The sequence below is a fragment of the Helianthus annuus genome, chromosome 7, assembly GCF_002127325.2.
Source record: "Helianthus annuus cultivar XRQ/B chromosome 7, HanXRQr2.0-SUNRISE, whole genome shotgun sequence".
In the NCBI taxonomy this organism is placed as follows: domain Eukaryota; kingdom Viridiplantae; phylum Streptophyta; class Magnoliopsida; order Asterales; family Asteraceae; genus Helianthus; species Helianthus annuus.
The window spans coordinates 142,281,919-142,299,001 of NC_035439.2; the positions used below are offsets into that span (position 1 = coordinate 142,281,919).

Consider the following 17,083-nt stretch of genomic DNA (forward strand, 5'->3'; position numbering starts at 1 on the left):
GCTACAATCTTATCGACGTATAATTGTGCTAACATATCTGAGCTATACGTCTCCTTGATGGGTAGAAAATGGGCTGACTTAGTCAGTCTGTCTACTATGACCCATATGGTATCATTTCCCTTTTTCGTCTTCGGCAACTTGGTGATAAAATCCATTGTCACCATTTCCCATTTCCATTTGGGGATTTCAGGTTGCTGTAGCAAACCTGACGGCTTTTGATGCTCAGCCTTGACTTGCGCACAAGTCAAACATATAGCTACATGCTCAGCTACTGACTTCTTCAAACCAATCCACCAGTAGTTTGATTTCAAATCCTGGTACATCTTATCAGCTCCAGGATGAACGGAATATTTAGAGCTGTGGGCTTCCTGGAGGATAACATCCCGAAGTCCTCCATATAATGGAACCCATATTCGTCCGTTTAGTCGTAGCATTCCATCTTTGTCGTGGGATAACTGCTCCTCAGTTACTCCCAACTTTTCTGCAGGATAGTTAGCTTCCAGCACAGCTTCCTTCTGTGCAGCTAACACCCTTTCGTTCAAATTATTTCTTATCTCAATGCGCTTGGCATTGATTCTGATTGGCTTCACCCTTTCCTTTCTACTTAAGGCGTCGGCAACCACATTTGCCTTGCCTGGATGGTATCGTATCTCGCAATCGTAGTCATTGAGAGTTTCCATCCATCGCCTTTGACGCATGTTCAATTCCTTCTGATTGAACAAATGCTGAAGACTCTTGTGATCCGAATAAATTATGCACTTGGTGCCATACAAGTAATGTCTCCATAGCTTCAAAGCAAATACAACTGCACCCAATTCCAAATCGTGGGTGGTGTAGTTCTTCTCGTGCACCTTGAGCTGTCGAGAAGCATAGGCAATGACTTTGCCTTTTTGCATGAGTACGCAACCCATGCCAGTGTGTGATGCGTCACAATACACCACAAATTCCTCTATGCCATCGGGCAATGTTAATACTGGCGCATTGCTCAGCTTCTGCTTCAGAATGTCAAAGGATTCCTGCTGCTTAGGGCCCCAATCAAACTTAATCTTCTTACGGGTCAATGAGGTTAGGGGCACAGCAATCCTTGAGAAGTTCTCGATGAATCTCCTATAATATCCTGCCAATCCGAGGAAACTGCGAATCTCGGTAGGAGTCTTCGGCTCCTGCCAGTTCATGACTGCTTCTACTTTAGCGGGATCTACTTGGATACCACGCTCGCTTACAACATGTCCAAGGAACTGGACTTCTCGAAGCCAAAATTCACACTTCGAGAATTTGGCATAAAGCTTCTCTTGATGCAGAAGTTTGAGAATACAACGAAGGTGTTTCTCATGTTCAGCTTGGCTCTTCGAGTAGATAAGGATGTCGTCAATAAAGACAATGATGAATTTATCTAGATAAGGCTTGCAGACACGATTCATGAGATCCATGAATGCGGCTGGTGCGTTAGTGAGCCCAAACGGCATCACTAGGAACTCGTAATGTCCATAACGAGTCCTAAACGCGGTCTTGTGTACGTCTTCGTCCTTAACCTTCAACTGATGATAACCTGACCTCAGGTCAATCTTGGAGAAATAACTTGCTCCTTGCAACTGATCGAACAGATCGTCGATCCTGGGTAACGGATATCGATTCTTGATAGTGACCTTATTAAGCTCACGGTAATCGATGCACAGGCGCATCGATCCATCCTTCTTCTTAACGAACAAGATTGGCGCTCCCCAAGGAGACGAGCTAGGTCTAATAAAACCTTTAGCTAAAAGGTCATCCAACTGCGTCCTCAACTCCTTCATCTCCGTTGGTGCCAATCTGTATGGTGCTCTTGCTACAGGTGCAGCGCCTGGTATGATATCTATCCGAAACTCTACTTGCCTATCTGGTGGCAAACCAGGTAGCTCTTCAGGGAAAACCTCAGGATATTCCGAAATAACAGGAATATCTTTAATCTTCGGCTTCGGCTCATCAATGGTAACTTGTGCCATATAAATGACACATCCTTTCTGCATGCACTTGGATGCCTTGAGCATAGACACTTGCTCAGGCAATCCATGTTGGGTATCTCCTTGAATAGTAAGTGACTCACCAGACGGAGTCTTTACTATCACCTGCTTTCTATTGCACAGAATCTGGGCTTGGTTACTCGACAACCAATCCATGCCTATCACTATGTCGAATCCAGCTAACCTAAAGGGAAGCAAGGATAACGGGAAAGAATGATTCCTAATGGATATAACACATCCATCTAGAACAGTCGAGGCGGTTTCTAAGGTTCCATCGGCTAATTCCACCTCATATTTCACACTTAAGGTTTTAACAGGAAGGTTTAGCAGTTTACAAAACTTATCATCTACAAACGACTTATCAACTCCTGAATCAAACAAGACTCTAGCAAAAACATCATTTACAAGAAACGTACCGGTAATGACGTTATCGTCAAGGACTGCTTCCTTAGCGTCCATTCTGAAGACTCTCGCATTAGTCTTCTTCCCATCATCAACCTTCTTCGCATTCTTTGGGCAGTTGGGCCGAATATGCCCTTTCTCGTTGCAACCGAAACAAGTTGCCTCTTTCATTTTCTTGCAATCCACAGCTTTATGATCTGTGGACTTGCAGATCCCACAACGTTTCTCGAAAGACTGGGACTTAGACTCCTGCCTGCATCTCCCAAAATGATGCCTCTTACAAACCTTACATTTGGGTTTCTCACCCGACTGATCCCCTTTCTTGAACCCCGACCCTTTCCTATGGTCGTTGTTCCCTTGTGTCGTTTCTCAGATCTTCGTGAGGTGTCATCCTCACGTTTCCTTTTGTTTTCCTCCGAGCTCTTTATAGCTCTTAGTCTGACGACATCTTGAGTGAGGGAGAGGGATAGATCAGCTACTGATCTAAATGTAGTAGGCCTTGAAGCCTTGACACTTGCCTTTATCTCCGGTGCCAGACCCCCAATAAATCGAGCGATCCTACGCGGCTCCGGGGTCACCAAATAAGGCACTAACCGGGATAAGGTGTTGAACGTAGTAAGATAGGCTTGACAATCGAGATTCTTCATAACTAGAGACACAAAATCCGATTCAATTCTCTCGACCTCATGCTGCGGACAGAAATTTTCCTTGATCAGTGCTACAAACTGATCCCAAGTCATGCTATACAGAGCGGTCTTTCCAGTAGCTTGTAAAAGCGACTTCCACCATGCTAACGCGTCTCCCTTGAACGACTGGGACGCGTACTTCACAACATCCCTATCAGCACACCCGCTGATATCGACCACAGTATCCATCTCATCAATCCACGTCATACAATCGACGGCTCCCTTTTCCCCAGTGAAATCTCTGGGCTTGCAAGATACAAAATACTTGTACGTACAGGACCTGTTGTGCGTATCATGGTTCACCTTAACTTCTTGCTTTGGGATGCTGCTGTGGTTGGAGGAGTGATTATCATCCTCAGCTTTCTTCGGCTCACTCTTTTTAGAGGGTGGCTTACTATGAGCCTCAGAATGAGTCTTGGGCTTTGCGTGCGTTTCTGTTCGGGTCCTACTCCGAGTACCACTAGATTCCTTGAACTGCCTATCCATAGCCTTGGCGACAGCATTATCTATCAGTGCTTGCAATTCTTCACCAGTGACGTGAATCCTGGTATTGTCTGGGTGCTCCCCAGAATGACTGTTGGTCTCCTCCGATTTGGCCATTGTAGCTTTAAGCTACAATAAAGGACAAGGTCTAATTTAGAACCTAACAGTATTATCGTTCTAGACGATTTATTAACCATGGTATCAAGAACCTTAGCAGTTAATTTAATAAATTTCATTCAGGCTTTTATTAGCAATCAAGGAATGAAAACATATATATTGGCACCATAGGCCTAGTCACATGGACAATCACTAAATTATAAAATTTAGATTTTTATAGGATTATAAATTGTATAATTAAACAAATAATCCTTTACTAGACAGAGGGTCATAAACCACAACTGTCACTATATGACATAGTCATAACCCGTAGGTATCAAGTCATTAATAGACTTGTATACAGATAAAATCTGTAGATAATTTATTAAAAAGGGTGGCTTGTGTGATTTTACAGATCACGCTTGGCCAGGAATGTTAACATGTTCTCAGACGTTAACAGGGAGTTGAATCTTTTCAACCAGGTTTTACCATCATGGCCAGGCCTATTAATAAGGCATTCAAGCTAGGTTATACCTTACTAAGATTCTTATAAAATGGCAAATCAAATAAAAATTGATATTTTCCATTATTTTAATATTATATTCATGCATATAAATAAAATGAGAAATTCAAATTAACCATTTCAAATTTCAAATAAAGTACTAGTACATCTTTGCCCTAAACGGGACTTTGAAATAACATGAATAACATGAATAACATGCCCGCGCAGGGGCTAAACAAATAACAACCAAAAGCAAAAATAAAATAAAGCAAACCCACGCAGGGGTCAACAGAACAGCATACCCACGCAGGGGTAGAATAAGATAGATATACCCACGCAGGGGTAGAGTACAAGGATAGATGTCTACGCAGGGACATGAGTACATGAGACAATAATCGAAGGATTCAATGATCCCTCTTGCTCTTACCCTTGAGCAAATCAAACACCTTCTTGAACATGCCACTGGTGCGACGGCGATCAGCTCGCATCTCGTGTTGAAACTCTCGTCGCATGCTATCAATCCCATGCAGGATTTCCTGAACCTGTGGCGGCGACATCATAGGCGCCGGCGGCGGTGGCTGGTACTGCTGCGGCTGCGGTGGCTGCTGGTAACCCGGAGGGTAACCAAAAGTAGATTGCCCAGCAGCCCAAGTGTCTCCCAATGGACCACTAGGTGGGAGTGAGCTGTAGTTCACAGCTTGCCAATAAGGGTCTCCCGTGTAATCATAACCCTGAGGGAAAACATGCTCGAATGGGTTAAACTGAGCTGCACTAGCATAAGCCGGAATCGGCTCTCCATAGTTCTGCGGCGGCAGAGGCGGGATCGGTACTGAAGTGACCTCCGATACGGGATGCTGAGACTCCCCCGTCTCGGACTCCTCGGGAAGAGGCGTGTAGCGGCTGCTACCAACATGTGGAGGGGTGCCTATGCGAATCCCTCCGCGCGTAGACATGCGCGCGTTCCTCCTAGGCCTCTGAGGCGGAGGAGGTAAAACTGGTGGCGGCGGTGGTGACGGAGTGATCACGTCACGCCATAGGGCCTCAGATAAGTCCTGCGGTAGAGGCGGCTGCTGCTGAAGCTGCTGCTGTGAGTGGTGCTGCGAGTGCACCGGCGAAACCTGGTGAGACTGGAGCATCGGAGAGTTGTGGCTGGGGGTGTAATACCAATCATGTTGCTTAAATCTCTCCTGAAAGCTGTCCCCACCATTGTAGGGTGATCCCCTAAATGGCGACCCATCCGATATCTCAATCGGATGGTTAGGCGTACCTGATGGTGGTAGCGAGGGGTCCGTATCCTCGTCGACGTCCATCTCGCGACCACCAGAAAAGTGGTCCTCCGGTCCGAGTGGGTTATGACCCACTGGCTCATCCACAAAAGCATCAGGGCTATATAAACCCTGGTAGACTGGTGCTGGATACTGGTGCGGTGACTGATGCAAAGGTATGTAGGATCCATGCGAACCATGGGGCCCATTCTCCGAGTGGGGCCCAAACGAGTGGGGTAATGACGGTGAAGTGCTGGCGGATACCGAGTGTCTAGCAGGCTCGGCGAAAGACCTCCAAAGGTCGTTGGCGGCTGTGTTGTGCGTGGCGGATGGAGCTCGGCTATGTGAGGGCCCTGCCTCATGGTCGTGGGATGTAGCAAATCCTCCTCGACCTCTCATCCGTGGCGGCATAATGATCCTGTCAAAAGTTAAACAAGTTGCACAACAAATATATAAGACAAAGCTAATAATGAGATTAAAATAAAATAAACGAAATGTTGAACATTTCCTAAGTTCTTTGTCTAGACTCGAAAATCGAGGAATGTGCAATTGTGTAACTGAGATTAGACACATTAGGGTAGTGTTTAATTCACTCAGCGTTGGCTCTGATACCAACCTGTCACACCCCGATTTCCACGTGTCACCGGTGGGCCCGGTGTGTGGTACAGTGACGTAGTTGGCATCGTCATAGACAATCAACACAATATAATAATGCACAGCGGAAGCAGAATAGATACATTTCAACTTTTAAATAAATTGCAATAATAAATATCACAGTAGTTGAAACGGATCCACAGGCGGATCAAATAAAGTAAGATAAAAATAGTTCAACAGATATTTGTCGTCCAAGCTTGCGAGACTATAGTGGACGCTCTTAGGAAACAGCCAGCCTATTTTCGTATAGTACCTGCACTTAACCTTTTGGGAAAAATACGTCAGTTTACACTGGTAAATACAAATCGACTGACTCATTTTGAAAATGATTGAAAATTGATTTAATTGCACAAGGCATAAATATTTTTATTAACTTGGGATAATTATATAATATAAACTTGTGAACGATTTACATGCACTCGTATCTTTGGTGGCCCGGGATCTGCTGTCCGGGCTAAGAATTAAATGACACACCACATTAAAGAGTTATACACGCCGAGTGTACGCCTACACCCCGTGCTCTGGTCGTGGCCATCTCGTAAGATAATGCCAAGGATATCCGGGAGACGGTCAATAACCCCCCAAAGCCTAAAGTAAGACAAGACTGTTTAAACGAAGTCGCACAAGCTATTCAAGACTGTACACCCATAAGGAGCAGGACTTGTGCGCCCGATCAAGCGGTATTTTAAATACCGTACCCCAAGCCCGTATAGGGAAAATAAGTCAAAATGTATTTACCTGAGCAAGTATGTAACACAAACGGTAAGTGTGGTAGCTTTTACTGGGCCTCCTAATCTGGAACAAAGGTTTATAATTAACCTATTAGATTCCTAACGGGTCTTTTATTTAAGCCTAAGCTTTGACCGGTTAGTTTTAAGAATGATACGGTTTACGCACGATTAAGCGAAAGACCGGATAGAATGTGATTTAGACCCGACAAGTTTGAATACTTGTATAATATGGGTATACTAAATACATTCTGGATTTTGAAATAAAAATGATAACGTTTGACCCGTTTCGGTCAATTTACGCAAACTAGTTACGTAAACTGAATCGAACGCGAAAAGGGCGATACGGGTAGTCAAATGATTCAAATGCAAGCTCCCAGATATAATATGCTTTAGTTATGATATAATATCAGTAAGTTATGTTCTATATTGCCCGGAATAATTTTAAACCCGATTTATGCCTTAGAAGGGCATTTTGGTCATTTAAAAGATAATAAAAGAGTAAAATTAGAAATCTGAGTTTCGGGTCTGGTTCATACAGCAAATATACTTAATATAACATATTATATCAGTAGGGTATGACCCATATACCAAATTTATCATTTAAAACCAAACTATGCACCGTAGGGGTATTTTAGTAATTTCACAAGGGCTAAAAGTGCCAAAACTGGAAGTCTGAGTTCATATACTTATACTTACTGTTTTTATATGAAAATATGCTAAACACATCAGTAGGTATAGGTCTTATATGTTTAAAACAAGTATAACGCTCACTATGCGCTTAAAAGGCTAAATATGCGATTTAAGGGCGTTTTCGGGTTTTCCAAATTAAATCTGAGATTTTTATATTTCCAGAATACTTAAAATAATTTATTCATCATATAAAATCAGTAAAAAAAAGGTTTCGGGTCAAAAGGATGTGTAAAACTCATTTTATGGCTAAAACGGTCAAAACCGACATAAGCCGAAATGACTAGGCGATCTAGTATCCGTTCAGCCAAAAATTAATTAAAAATCATCAAAATTCCCAGAATATTATATTACTTCTGTTGGTAAAGAGTTTCGTATCAAAACGTGGCCAGAAACGGGTTCTACGCGAAAAGGACCGTTTATGTAAATTTATAATATAGTTTTACGCTAATGGCCATAACTCACAATCTGGACCACCAACTGATCCGAAATTTTCGGTGCAAGTTTATATATTAGAAATGAAGATTTCCATGCTTTCACTTTTTCAAAAATCACGTTTTAAATCAAAAAGGGCAAAATAGTCAACTTTATGCATAAATCGGAAACATGCATTCGAATCGGCTAAGCATAGACTTATGACATAAAATTTCCAGAAAGTTTAACTAAAATGCCAATGGTCAAAAATGCTCTAAAATACAGATCTCACACATGCATGTACGGATCCGAACCGATAGTTTACGAAAAAGTCGTTTATTAAGACTTTCGGTTCCAATCCGGGTTTACACTAAAGATCGTCGAGTTGATCGTGGTAAAATACATTCTTATATTCATAATAAAGCTTTCTATGAAGATCAAACAGATTGCATGTCATCTATATCATTATTCATGTCATTTTTCACAAAAATCGCTTCTGTTGACTTTTTAGAAATAGGTTTGACTCGACATTTAGCATGCATGTAGTGGGAATCAGAGAGTACCCTTTTGAGGGTTTGTTTCCCATAATATTACCAACATGTATCAGGTTTCAATTCGAGAAATGACTGATTGAAACTCGTTTAATCAGAAAGTCAAAGCTTATGAACAAACAGTTTGACTTTTAGCAATAATCACAACAAGAACGGATTAAAGATTGAATTGAGAGCTTACAAGAGTCCTATAGGTGTTTAGTGAACACTAGAATCAGCTTTGATGATCGGATTAACTCCAGAAGGTCTGTCTTGAAGGTTCTTGCAAGTGAGAGCTTTTGGTTACTATGAAAATGCTCAAGAAATGGCCTTGCAATCCGATTTAAAGCTGGAATTTGAGGCTTACTGTTTGCCTAGCCATGCATGGCATTTGATTGGAGCAAAAGGAGGCGAGTAACAGCTGTTTACAACCCAAAATCGGACCCAAATCAGCCCCAATGCGAATTTCTGTCGCTGGCGGCCCCACGCGGCCCGCTTGGGTCATACCAGGCGGGTCGCCTGACCCCTGTTCAGCCAAAACAAGTTTCAATCTTTGACAGCTTTGGCCCCTGTACTTGAACGCGATGTTTCGGCTACTTTTCTCGACCCGTAAACCCCCAAACTTGGTTTCTAAGAACCTTAGGACTTTTACCAACATGGAAATGTCCTCGGAACATTTTGCGCTCAACCGAAAAGCCCTGAAATTCGACGTTGACGCTTTTAGTCCTTCAAGTACGGTTTTGGCCATAACTTTCTCATACGTTGACGAAACTTCATGAAATTTTTACCACATATTCTAATGAGTATATTTTAGCTTTACAAAGCTTCGGGTCTGCCAAAAGTTCACTCAGAGGTATAAATTAAACATGTTGACACTTTTGGCCCCTATAGTTTGCAATACTTCACTTTTGTGCAATTTCCGCGCCGTATGATCCATGAACCATCCGTTTAAGGTTATAAACATTATGTAGGGTTATCATAGGGTCTATTTATCCATTGTTGACACTTTGGACCCTTACGTTCCATAGTTTTCACTGTTTGTCACTTTTAGTCCCTCTAAAGTATGTTTTCACATAACGGAACCTTATGACACGTGTCAAGACATTATTGGACGAAATTTTTTCGAGGTGTTACAATGCCTGTCCTTAAATTGTTGATACCTAAAACCCCTAATAATATGCTTATTTATACAACGGTTAATCATCTAATATGTGACATATACTTGTCACTTACAAACATGTTACATACTTGTACATTACACTTTTTACCTAGTTAAATCATGTTTTATTCATATTTCACCTTGTTACAAGTTAGGGGAAACATTGTTGCATATTATTACATAACTTAATTAACAAAATTACTCATTATAATGTTTTAAAAAAATAAAAAAAATAAAGAAATATGGCAGCCCCAATTCAGCAAAATTCAGCCCCATATAGTTGGGTTTTGTGGGCTAGTTTCAAGGTGTAACCCCTTCTAAACACTTCCAAAGCCCAATCCATTGAAACCCTAATCCTTCCCCCTATAAATACCACTTATAACCAGCCTCCCTACCACTTTTGCAACACTAAAAACTCTCAAAACATCCTCCAAACCGTAGCTGAAAGCAAGGGTTCGAGCAGATTGACACCCCTTCACGAAAATGAGCATAACTCACTCAATTCTTATCCGATTCACTCGATTCTTTTTCCTACTACTTTGTATTGACCTTATCTACGTTTCCATGGGTTTTTCACAGTAAATAAATCCCTAGAACTCCAGCAAAAAGGCTCCAAAGTCCACTGATTGTTTTTGTTTTCATGAAATCCTTGTTATTTCTTACCAAACTTGAGTCTATCTCATCTCAAACCTATGTCCTAATGCTTACAACACTTTAGTGGTTGGTTAGGCTTAAAAACAAGGTTGAGACACTTAAAAATCATAGGATTAAACCTCATAAACTTGGTGTTTTGTTTAGGGTTTTTAACCCACAAGTCATGTCAAACTTTGTCTTTGATACATGAGTGATTATGGAACAACTTGGGTTGTCCAAACATACAATCCTCACATGATTTGATGATTTCTCTTAGTTAGTGTGTATATTTCTTATTCTTTATTGTATGTTCATGACCCTCCTTGGTTGTTTTTTTACATCAAGTGTAGTGGTGAACACATAGAGGTGCCTAAATGGAAGACTTGATCTTCCTACCTCCTACATGATTTCTATGACATTTAGAGGTACCAAAATGAAGATTTTAATCTTCTACCTCATGCTTGAACTATTGGACATATATTATATAACCTAAACATATTATTCGAATAATCGAATCTTTGATGATGAACTAGTGTTCATATGTCGGGGTACTAGATTACATCATCCTAGACTATGATAACTTGTCACGATTATAATGGAACCTTGTTCCATGAAAACATCTAAACTCCTTCGAGTTTTCTAGTGTCAAGAACAAGCATCATATGTACTAAATGATTATTTTCCATGTTATTCTCATATCTTATTTTTATGTGGTTTTAAACACCGAATCTCGACTCTAAACATACTTGAACTTTAACCCTTATACATTCGGACTCTAAATCTCTACTCGTCAACAATTGGATAATCGGAAAGCATATGCAAGCCTTGTGAGTATACTTGACCCCTTTTTCGTTTACCACTTTTTGGGGTGTAACATGTTATTTATAAACTTACACACAAACTTTATCATAATACATAAACATTCCTATTACACGCATGCTTATTTGATTACTTGATACTTTAAACTTGGGTGATACTTATGTGTTGAACTTATCATTAACTTCGTACGAGCCTAACCGTGACATATGTAGCGCTATAGGATTAACGACCCGCCCGTAAACTTGTGGTTATGTCATGAGCATCTTCTGTTTCATTATTGGTTTGATATGTTAGACACATGCCAAATTTATTGTTTATCTTGAATCGAATGCTTGCTATGAGGAATTGTTTAAAACTTATCTTTTGTTATGTACGTATCAAACTTGTATACTCGCCTTTGCTTTTGCATTGAATTGTATTTTAAATATGTTACAGGTTGATGATGACGGTGCTATGAAAAGAAGTAGCGTTGATGCCTAGATACACATATAGACGTTTAGGTTTAATATGTTGTACCAATTTTGCTTATGTTGTTATGTACTTCTTTGAACTTGTTGTATTTGAATTTCTTGTAATGTTGACAATTTACTTTATGAAATGAAATCGGTTTATTAAATATTGTCACAAATAGCGTTATGATGTCTCTAGCAATCTTCACACTTCGTCTCATCCCGATGTTTCCACCATTGGTTGGGGTGTGACAATTAAAGGGGAGGAAAAAGACAAAAAGCTGGATGTTAAGTGAAAAATCTGACCAGATTTTGATTTTGGATGAAAATGACAACAAAACTGAAACCATAGGGACCCAGATTTAAAATGTTTGAGTTTTGGACTAAAGTAATAAAAGTGACCAAACCTTAAGGACCATTTTGACAGTTTACTCTATATAAAATAATCTCAACATACATCGTGTTAAAAAGTTTGAATTGGTTTATAGTATAGAACTGATAGACATATAATGTTACAAACAAGCTTACCCAATACATGTGAACCGAATAAATAACGAGTATAAGATATCCATTCAGTGTAAACCGAGTATGAAACACAATTTTCTTTTCGGATACACAACCAGATTATTGTTAGGAATGGTAATGGGTTGTGTTAGGACGATTCGTGTTAGGCCTATATCTCATCCTAAGACTACATGTCATGGATGACTTTATTGGGAAGAAACGTGGAGCTCGTAGACGACACACTTAGACAGCCACCATTCACCTTCATCGAATCATACCCCCGACCCCTGTCGTGCTTAACCCGTCCCCTTCACGCTTCCCCATGCAATACAAACATCTCGTTTCCTCCTTGCTCACGTCAACGAGCTACCCGCACCCTAAATCGCTGTTGTGACATCAACCATGACCCCCACACCCCACAGGCCACAGTACAGTCTGATAACACGACCCATTATTTACCATCCGGTCCCTACACAATATTTTATTACAAACAACTTGGGAGCACAATTGACTGTAGTATTTGGATCAAACAGAGCTTTCAATCAAAAATTGATTTGATAAACCCTAAATCTGTGCTAGCTGTTTGGGGGACCTTTGGGGCCATCATCACCCACGGATCTTCGTCTTATCTTATCAACCAATTGCAATTCACACAGGTATACATACAATACATACATATATCTCTATCTCTATCTATCCACATCACTCCAGCGTGTTAAAAAAAATCTCAGAGACGTGAAATTACGAAACAGAAAACCCTAGATCATCGATCAAATCAACAACTGCTTTTTGTGTGTGTGTATATATATAATTGCGGACTCCACTTATCTTCGTGCGATTTCACCTTTCGTAAACGACATCACTAGGTCTTTTTCAGTCTTCTGTTCATATGTTTAGTGAAGAAAACACTAATGTAGGAATTATGCATTGATTTCTTCATTTAGATATTATTCAGGACGGTTAACTTTTGTTCAAACTCTAATTGATATGTGATGATGATGATGAATGACTGGTGGAGTTGATAGAAAGGTACTAAGTTGATCCGTTAAGTGACTCGCCTTGTTCGAAGCCGCACAAATAACCTGTTAAAGATCGAAATACATTGCGTTTATGATTGCTTATATACTATGTAGTTAATATCCCGATATATCAGTCATAGTTATTAAAGGCACTAGGCGCACTCAAGGCGCATAGGCCTCGCCTGGGGCCTAGGCGCAAAACGCAAAAAAAGCGAGGGCCTGAGAAAAATAAAGCGCATAATGAAAAATTTTAAAAAATATATTATGTATTAGAAAAAAGAATACTATTCTTCAAATAAAATAAACAAAGTCTATTATGTAACACTTATATCATCTAATTAGTTCCAAAATATTAGTGTATTAGTGTAGAAAAGTAGTTTTCCTTGATTAAAAGTAGAAATTTGGCTAGAATCTTGTCGGAATTTAGCCGGAAACTCTCCGGAATCTAGGAATCTTGCCGGAGCCTGAACCATCACCTGGAGAGTTAAAGCACAATTTCCTCGACTTAAAGCGCAACTGCCTCGCCTCGCCTGAAAAATGGGCCTAGGCGCAAGAGGCGATGGCTTTTAACAACTATGATATCAGTGATATATTGGTTATCGGTCCCCTGCCGAGATATCGGTGCAAAATATTGGTACTGATAATATCGGCGATATTGACCGGTCAAACGATTTTCCCGATATCAGTACCTTTCTTGTTAGTTCTACCATTCGTCTTTCTTCTTATTGTTAGTTGTTGGTGTTAAATGTTAGTGTTTTAAGTCTTAGTCAGTTCCTACTTGCTACAATTGTTAATGTTTCGCAAGTTGCAAAAGGTTAACTTATTAATGATAGGAGAGTATGTATACTGAATTGTTAGTGTTAAATTGCTATATATATAAAGTCTGCATGATATTAAAATTACCGATATCCCACTGCGTTAACCGATATCTCAAATATCGGTCCTTGACCGATATCCGATACTTTACGGCATTAACTACTTAACTTATATATGGATGAGTGTTGAAAAGATTTAAAAAACGGACACTTAATAGCGTGTGGATGTGATATTTTGTATTTCATAAGAGAATGAAATTAAAGTTAGAGACCAGAAAACAGCAATGGGACTCTGTAGCAGTAGACCATAGTGAAACATATAGACAGAATCTTGTGTCTTTTCTGTCTCTTAGCATTTTTAGCTTTTAATTCAATTCCAAAATTTCAAGAGGGAAGTGGTGGTATATATATGTGTGTGTGTATATATATAATATATAATGAGTTTATGTCTGCCTTTGTCTTTGAGCGATATCAATGTGTTACATACTCGGTTATTAGCTATAAAAAGTTAGTCTTCATGTGTCGCAGACTCATAGTAGCGTATTAAACGTTATCATGCCTTCAGGTGCTTTAGCTAATTGCGTGGAATCCAACTTGGTTTCATGCTATAGTAATTGAATCATTCTTGTTCTTATCTTTCAGAGTAAAATGCCATTTTCGTCCCTTTGGTTTGGCCACTTTTGCGACTTTTGCACAAAGGTTTGTTTTTTCGCATCCGGATCCAAAAGGTTTGAAATCTTGCCATTTTCATCCAACTCGTTAACTCCATCCATTTTTATCTGTTAAATGAGGGGCATATTCGTCTTTTTAGACATTTTTATTAAATTAAAAAACACCATAAGAAATAAAGATCTTTATTTCTTATGGTGTTTTTTAATTTAATAAAAATGTCTAAAACGACGGAAATCCCCCCCCCCCCCCCCCCCCCGATTTAACTGAGAAAAATGGATGGAGTTAACGAGTTCGGTGGAAATGGCAAGATTTCAAATCTTTTGGATCCAGATGCGGAAAAACAACCCTTTGGACGAAAGTCGCAAAAGTGGCCAAACCTCAGGGACGAAAATGGCATTTTACTCTATTTTTCAGAAACAAAAAATAATGACGTAGAGGAACAAACATAAGATAATTAGCATATTTTTATTCAGCTAGAGTAACAACACAAGTTGATAACCTTTGTTACTTGTAATGCCTTTGATTGGTTATGTAATATGTTCCAATCAAGAACATAATGCTGTTACCGGACCATAAACAAAACATAATCATAAACAACACGAATACGAAACAAATATGAACCTAGAAATAAATTACTAGTATAAAAAGAAAATCATAAAAAAAACGAAATAATTAATAATGAGGCTGGTCCTTCAACATACACCTTCATTACAATAAACCTGTTAGTACCATTCATCTATTTATAAATCCATGTTGCCATCATTGTGTTAGGTATTGAATTATTGAATACAACCTGGGACCTGCAGCTAAAATCTCAAACCCGCAAAGCGCTTGAAATATGTATTTGACTCTTCGTTAATGTAGTTTTTTATTTTTAATTTATTGCATTCCCGTATATGAGAAATTTTCTGGTCCCTTTAGATTTTTAATCCGTCTATCAGGTAAGAATATATGAAAGCATATTTTTCCTGGGAATAAAATGCCATTTTTGTCCCTGAGGTTTGGCCAGTTTTGCGACTTTCGTCAAAAGGTTTGTTTTTCAGCATCCGAATCCAAAAGGTTTGAAATCTTGCCATTACATCCGGCTCGTTAACTCCATCCGTTTTTCTCCGTTAAGTTAGGGGTATTTTCGTCCTTTTTGTTAACTTAAAGGGCAATTCGGTCTTTTTGATTTTATGTACACGCATTTAGCATAATGTTTAAGTATTCAAAATACCCTTACTAAATAAAAACAAATATAATATAAGTAAAAAGACGAAAATACCCCTGACTTAACGGAGAAAAATGGATGGAGTTAACGAGCCAAATGAAAATGGCAAGATTTCAAACCTTTTGGATCCAGATGCAGAAAAACAAACCTTAGGACGAAAGTCGCAAAACTGGCCAAACCTCAGGGACGAAAATGGCATTTTACTCTTTTCTTGATATTAATCTAACTAGGATGCCACATAACGCTGCCTTATTTTCGAGATATAAATCATAGGTATCAAAAACGCACGCTTTTAGCGCCTAGGCGATTTTTCAGAGCGATGCGCATTCATTACGCTCCTACTAGTTGCCAGATAATTATAGCGCATCAATTTATCTTTTTTTTTTAATTTGTAAATTCCTCATATTCTGCAGGATTTATATTATAGATATGGTATATTGGTATATGCAATTTTCATGATTCAAGTGTGATGTTTCTTTGCTTTATTGATAAGACAAAAAAGGCGAAACAATTAGTCCCCGTCAGTTAAATATATTGTATGGTACTCAAAATGCTTTTGAAAAATGGAAATTCCACTTTAAAATTTATAAAATTTCTGGTTCCAAATGCAGAAAAAAGGTTTATTTCGCTTTCAAGACTCACTACAAACTTGCGAAATGGGGAGCATATATCTTGTACTAAAGCAAAAGAATATAAGTATGGCTAACAAAGGCGAAACAGTGATGAAACATGCTTTTTTAGCCGACCTGAAAGATACAAGATTCTTCGATTCAACGAAACGACACTTCTTTGAAAATGCAATGTAAAGGATTAGGACCACATGTAGACAAAGTTAAGTGCGCAATAAGTTCGGTTTATCTCTCTTATCCCCACTTTTCACTCTCCCAACTGCATAACTTTATTCGCATTAATACATTACTGGAAAAAAAACCTGTGGGTTCGGGTAATGTTTTTACCGAATTTACCTGACTCCTGACTGCAGGTCTCTGTCTGATCATTTAGTCAGCCTTTTAAACTTCTATTCTATATAAACTTACAGTAAATTGCATTTTACGTCCTTAAAGTTTGAGCCAAATTACATGCGATGTCCTTTAACTAACGATGTTACATTGGATGTCCTTTATGTTTTAGTTTTCATACATACGGTGTTCTTTTGCTTTAACTCGGTTAGATTTTTTCGTTAACTTCAGACACGTGCCTTGCACATGAGGGTAAAGAGAAAAGAAAAAAGTACCCTAATGTATATAGTTAAAGGACATACTTTGTAATTTATGCTTTTAATTAAGAGGAAAAGACAATATTACCCTCATGTACAAGGGACGTGGCTGGAGTTAACAAACAAATTTAACTGGG

The 17,083-nt window shown here is 39.3% G+C and overlaps 1 protein-coding gene across 1 annotated transcript; it reads left to right on the top strand.

Moving 5' to 3' along the window:
• The first annotated feature begins 12,056 nt into the window (after positions 1-12,056).
• LOC110868875 lies at positions 12,057-16,690 on the top strand. Its single transcript, XM_022118142.2, has 2 exons — positions 12,057-12,670; positions 16,342-16,690. The coding sequence occupies exons 1-2, from the start codon at positions 12,206-12,208 to the stop codon at positions 16,534-16,536; spliced, it is 660 nt and encodes a 219-aa protein (XP_021973834.1). The 5' UTR covers positions 12,057-12,205; the 3' UTR covers positions 16,537-16,690.
• Positions 16,691-17,083: the final 393 nt, after the last annotated feature.

Bases quoted from the DNA above. Each gene is read 5' to 3' on its own strand.
- LOC110868875 (XM_022118142.2), top strand. From the start codon at position 12,206: ATGTCATGGATGACTTTATTGGGAAGAAACGTGGAGCTCGTAGACGAC. The intron at 12,671-16,341 runs GTATACATACAA...TTCCAAATGCAG, and splicing joins ACCAATTGCAATTCACACAG to AAAAAAGGTTTATTTCGCTT.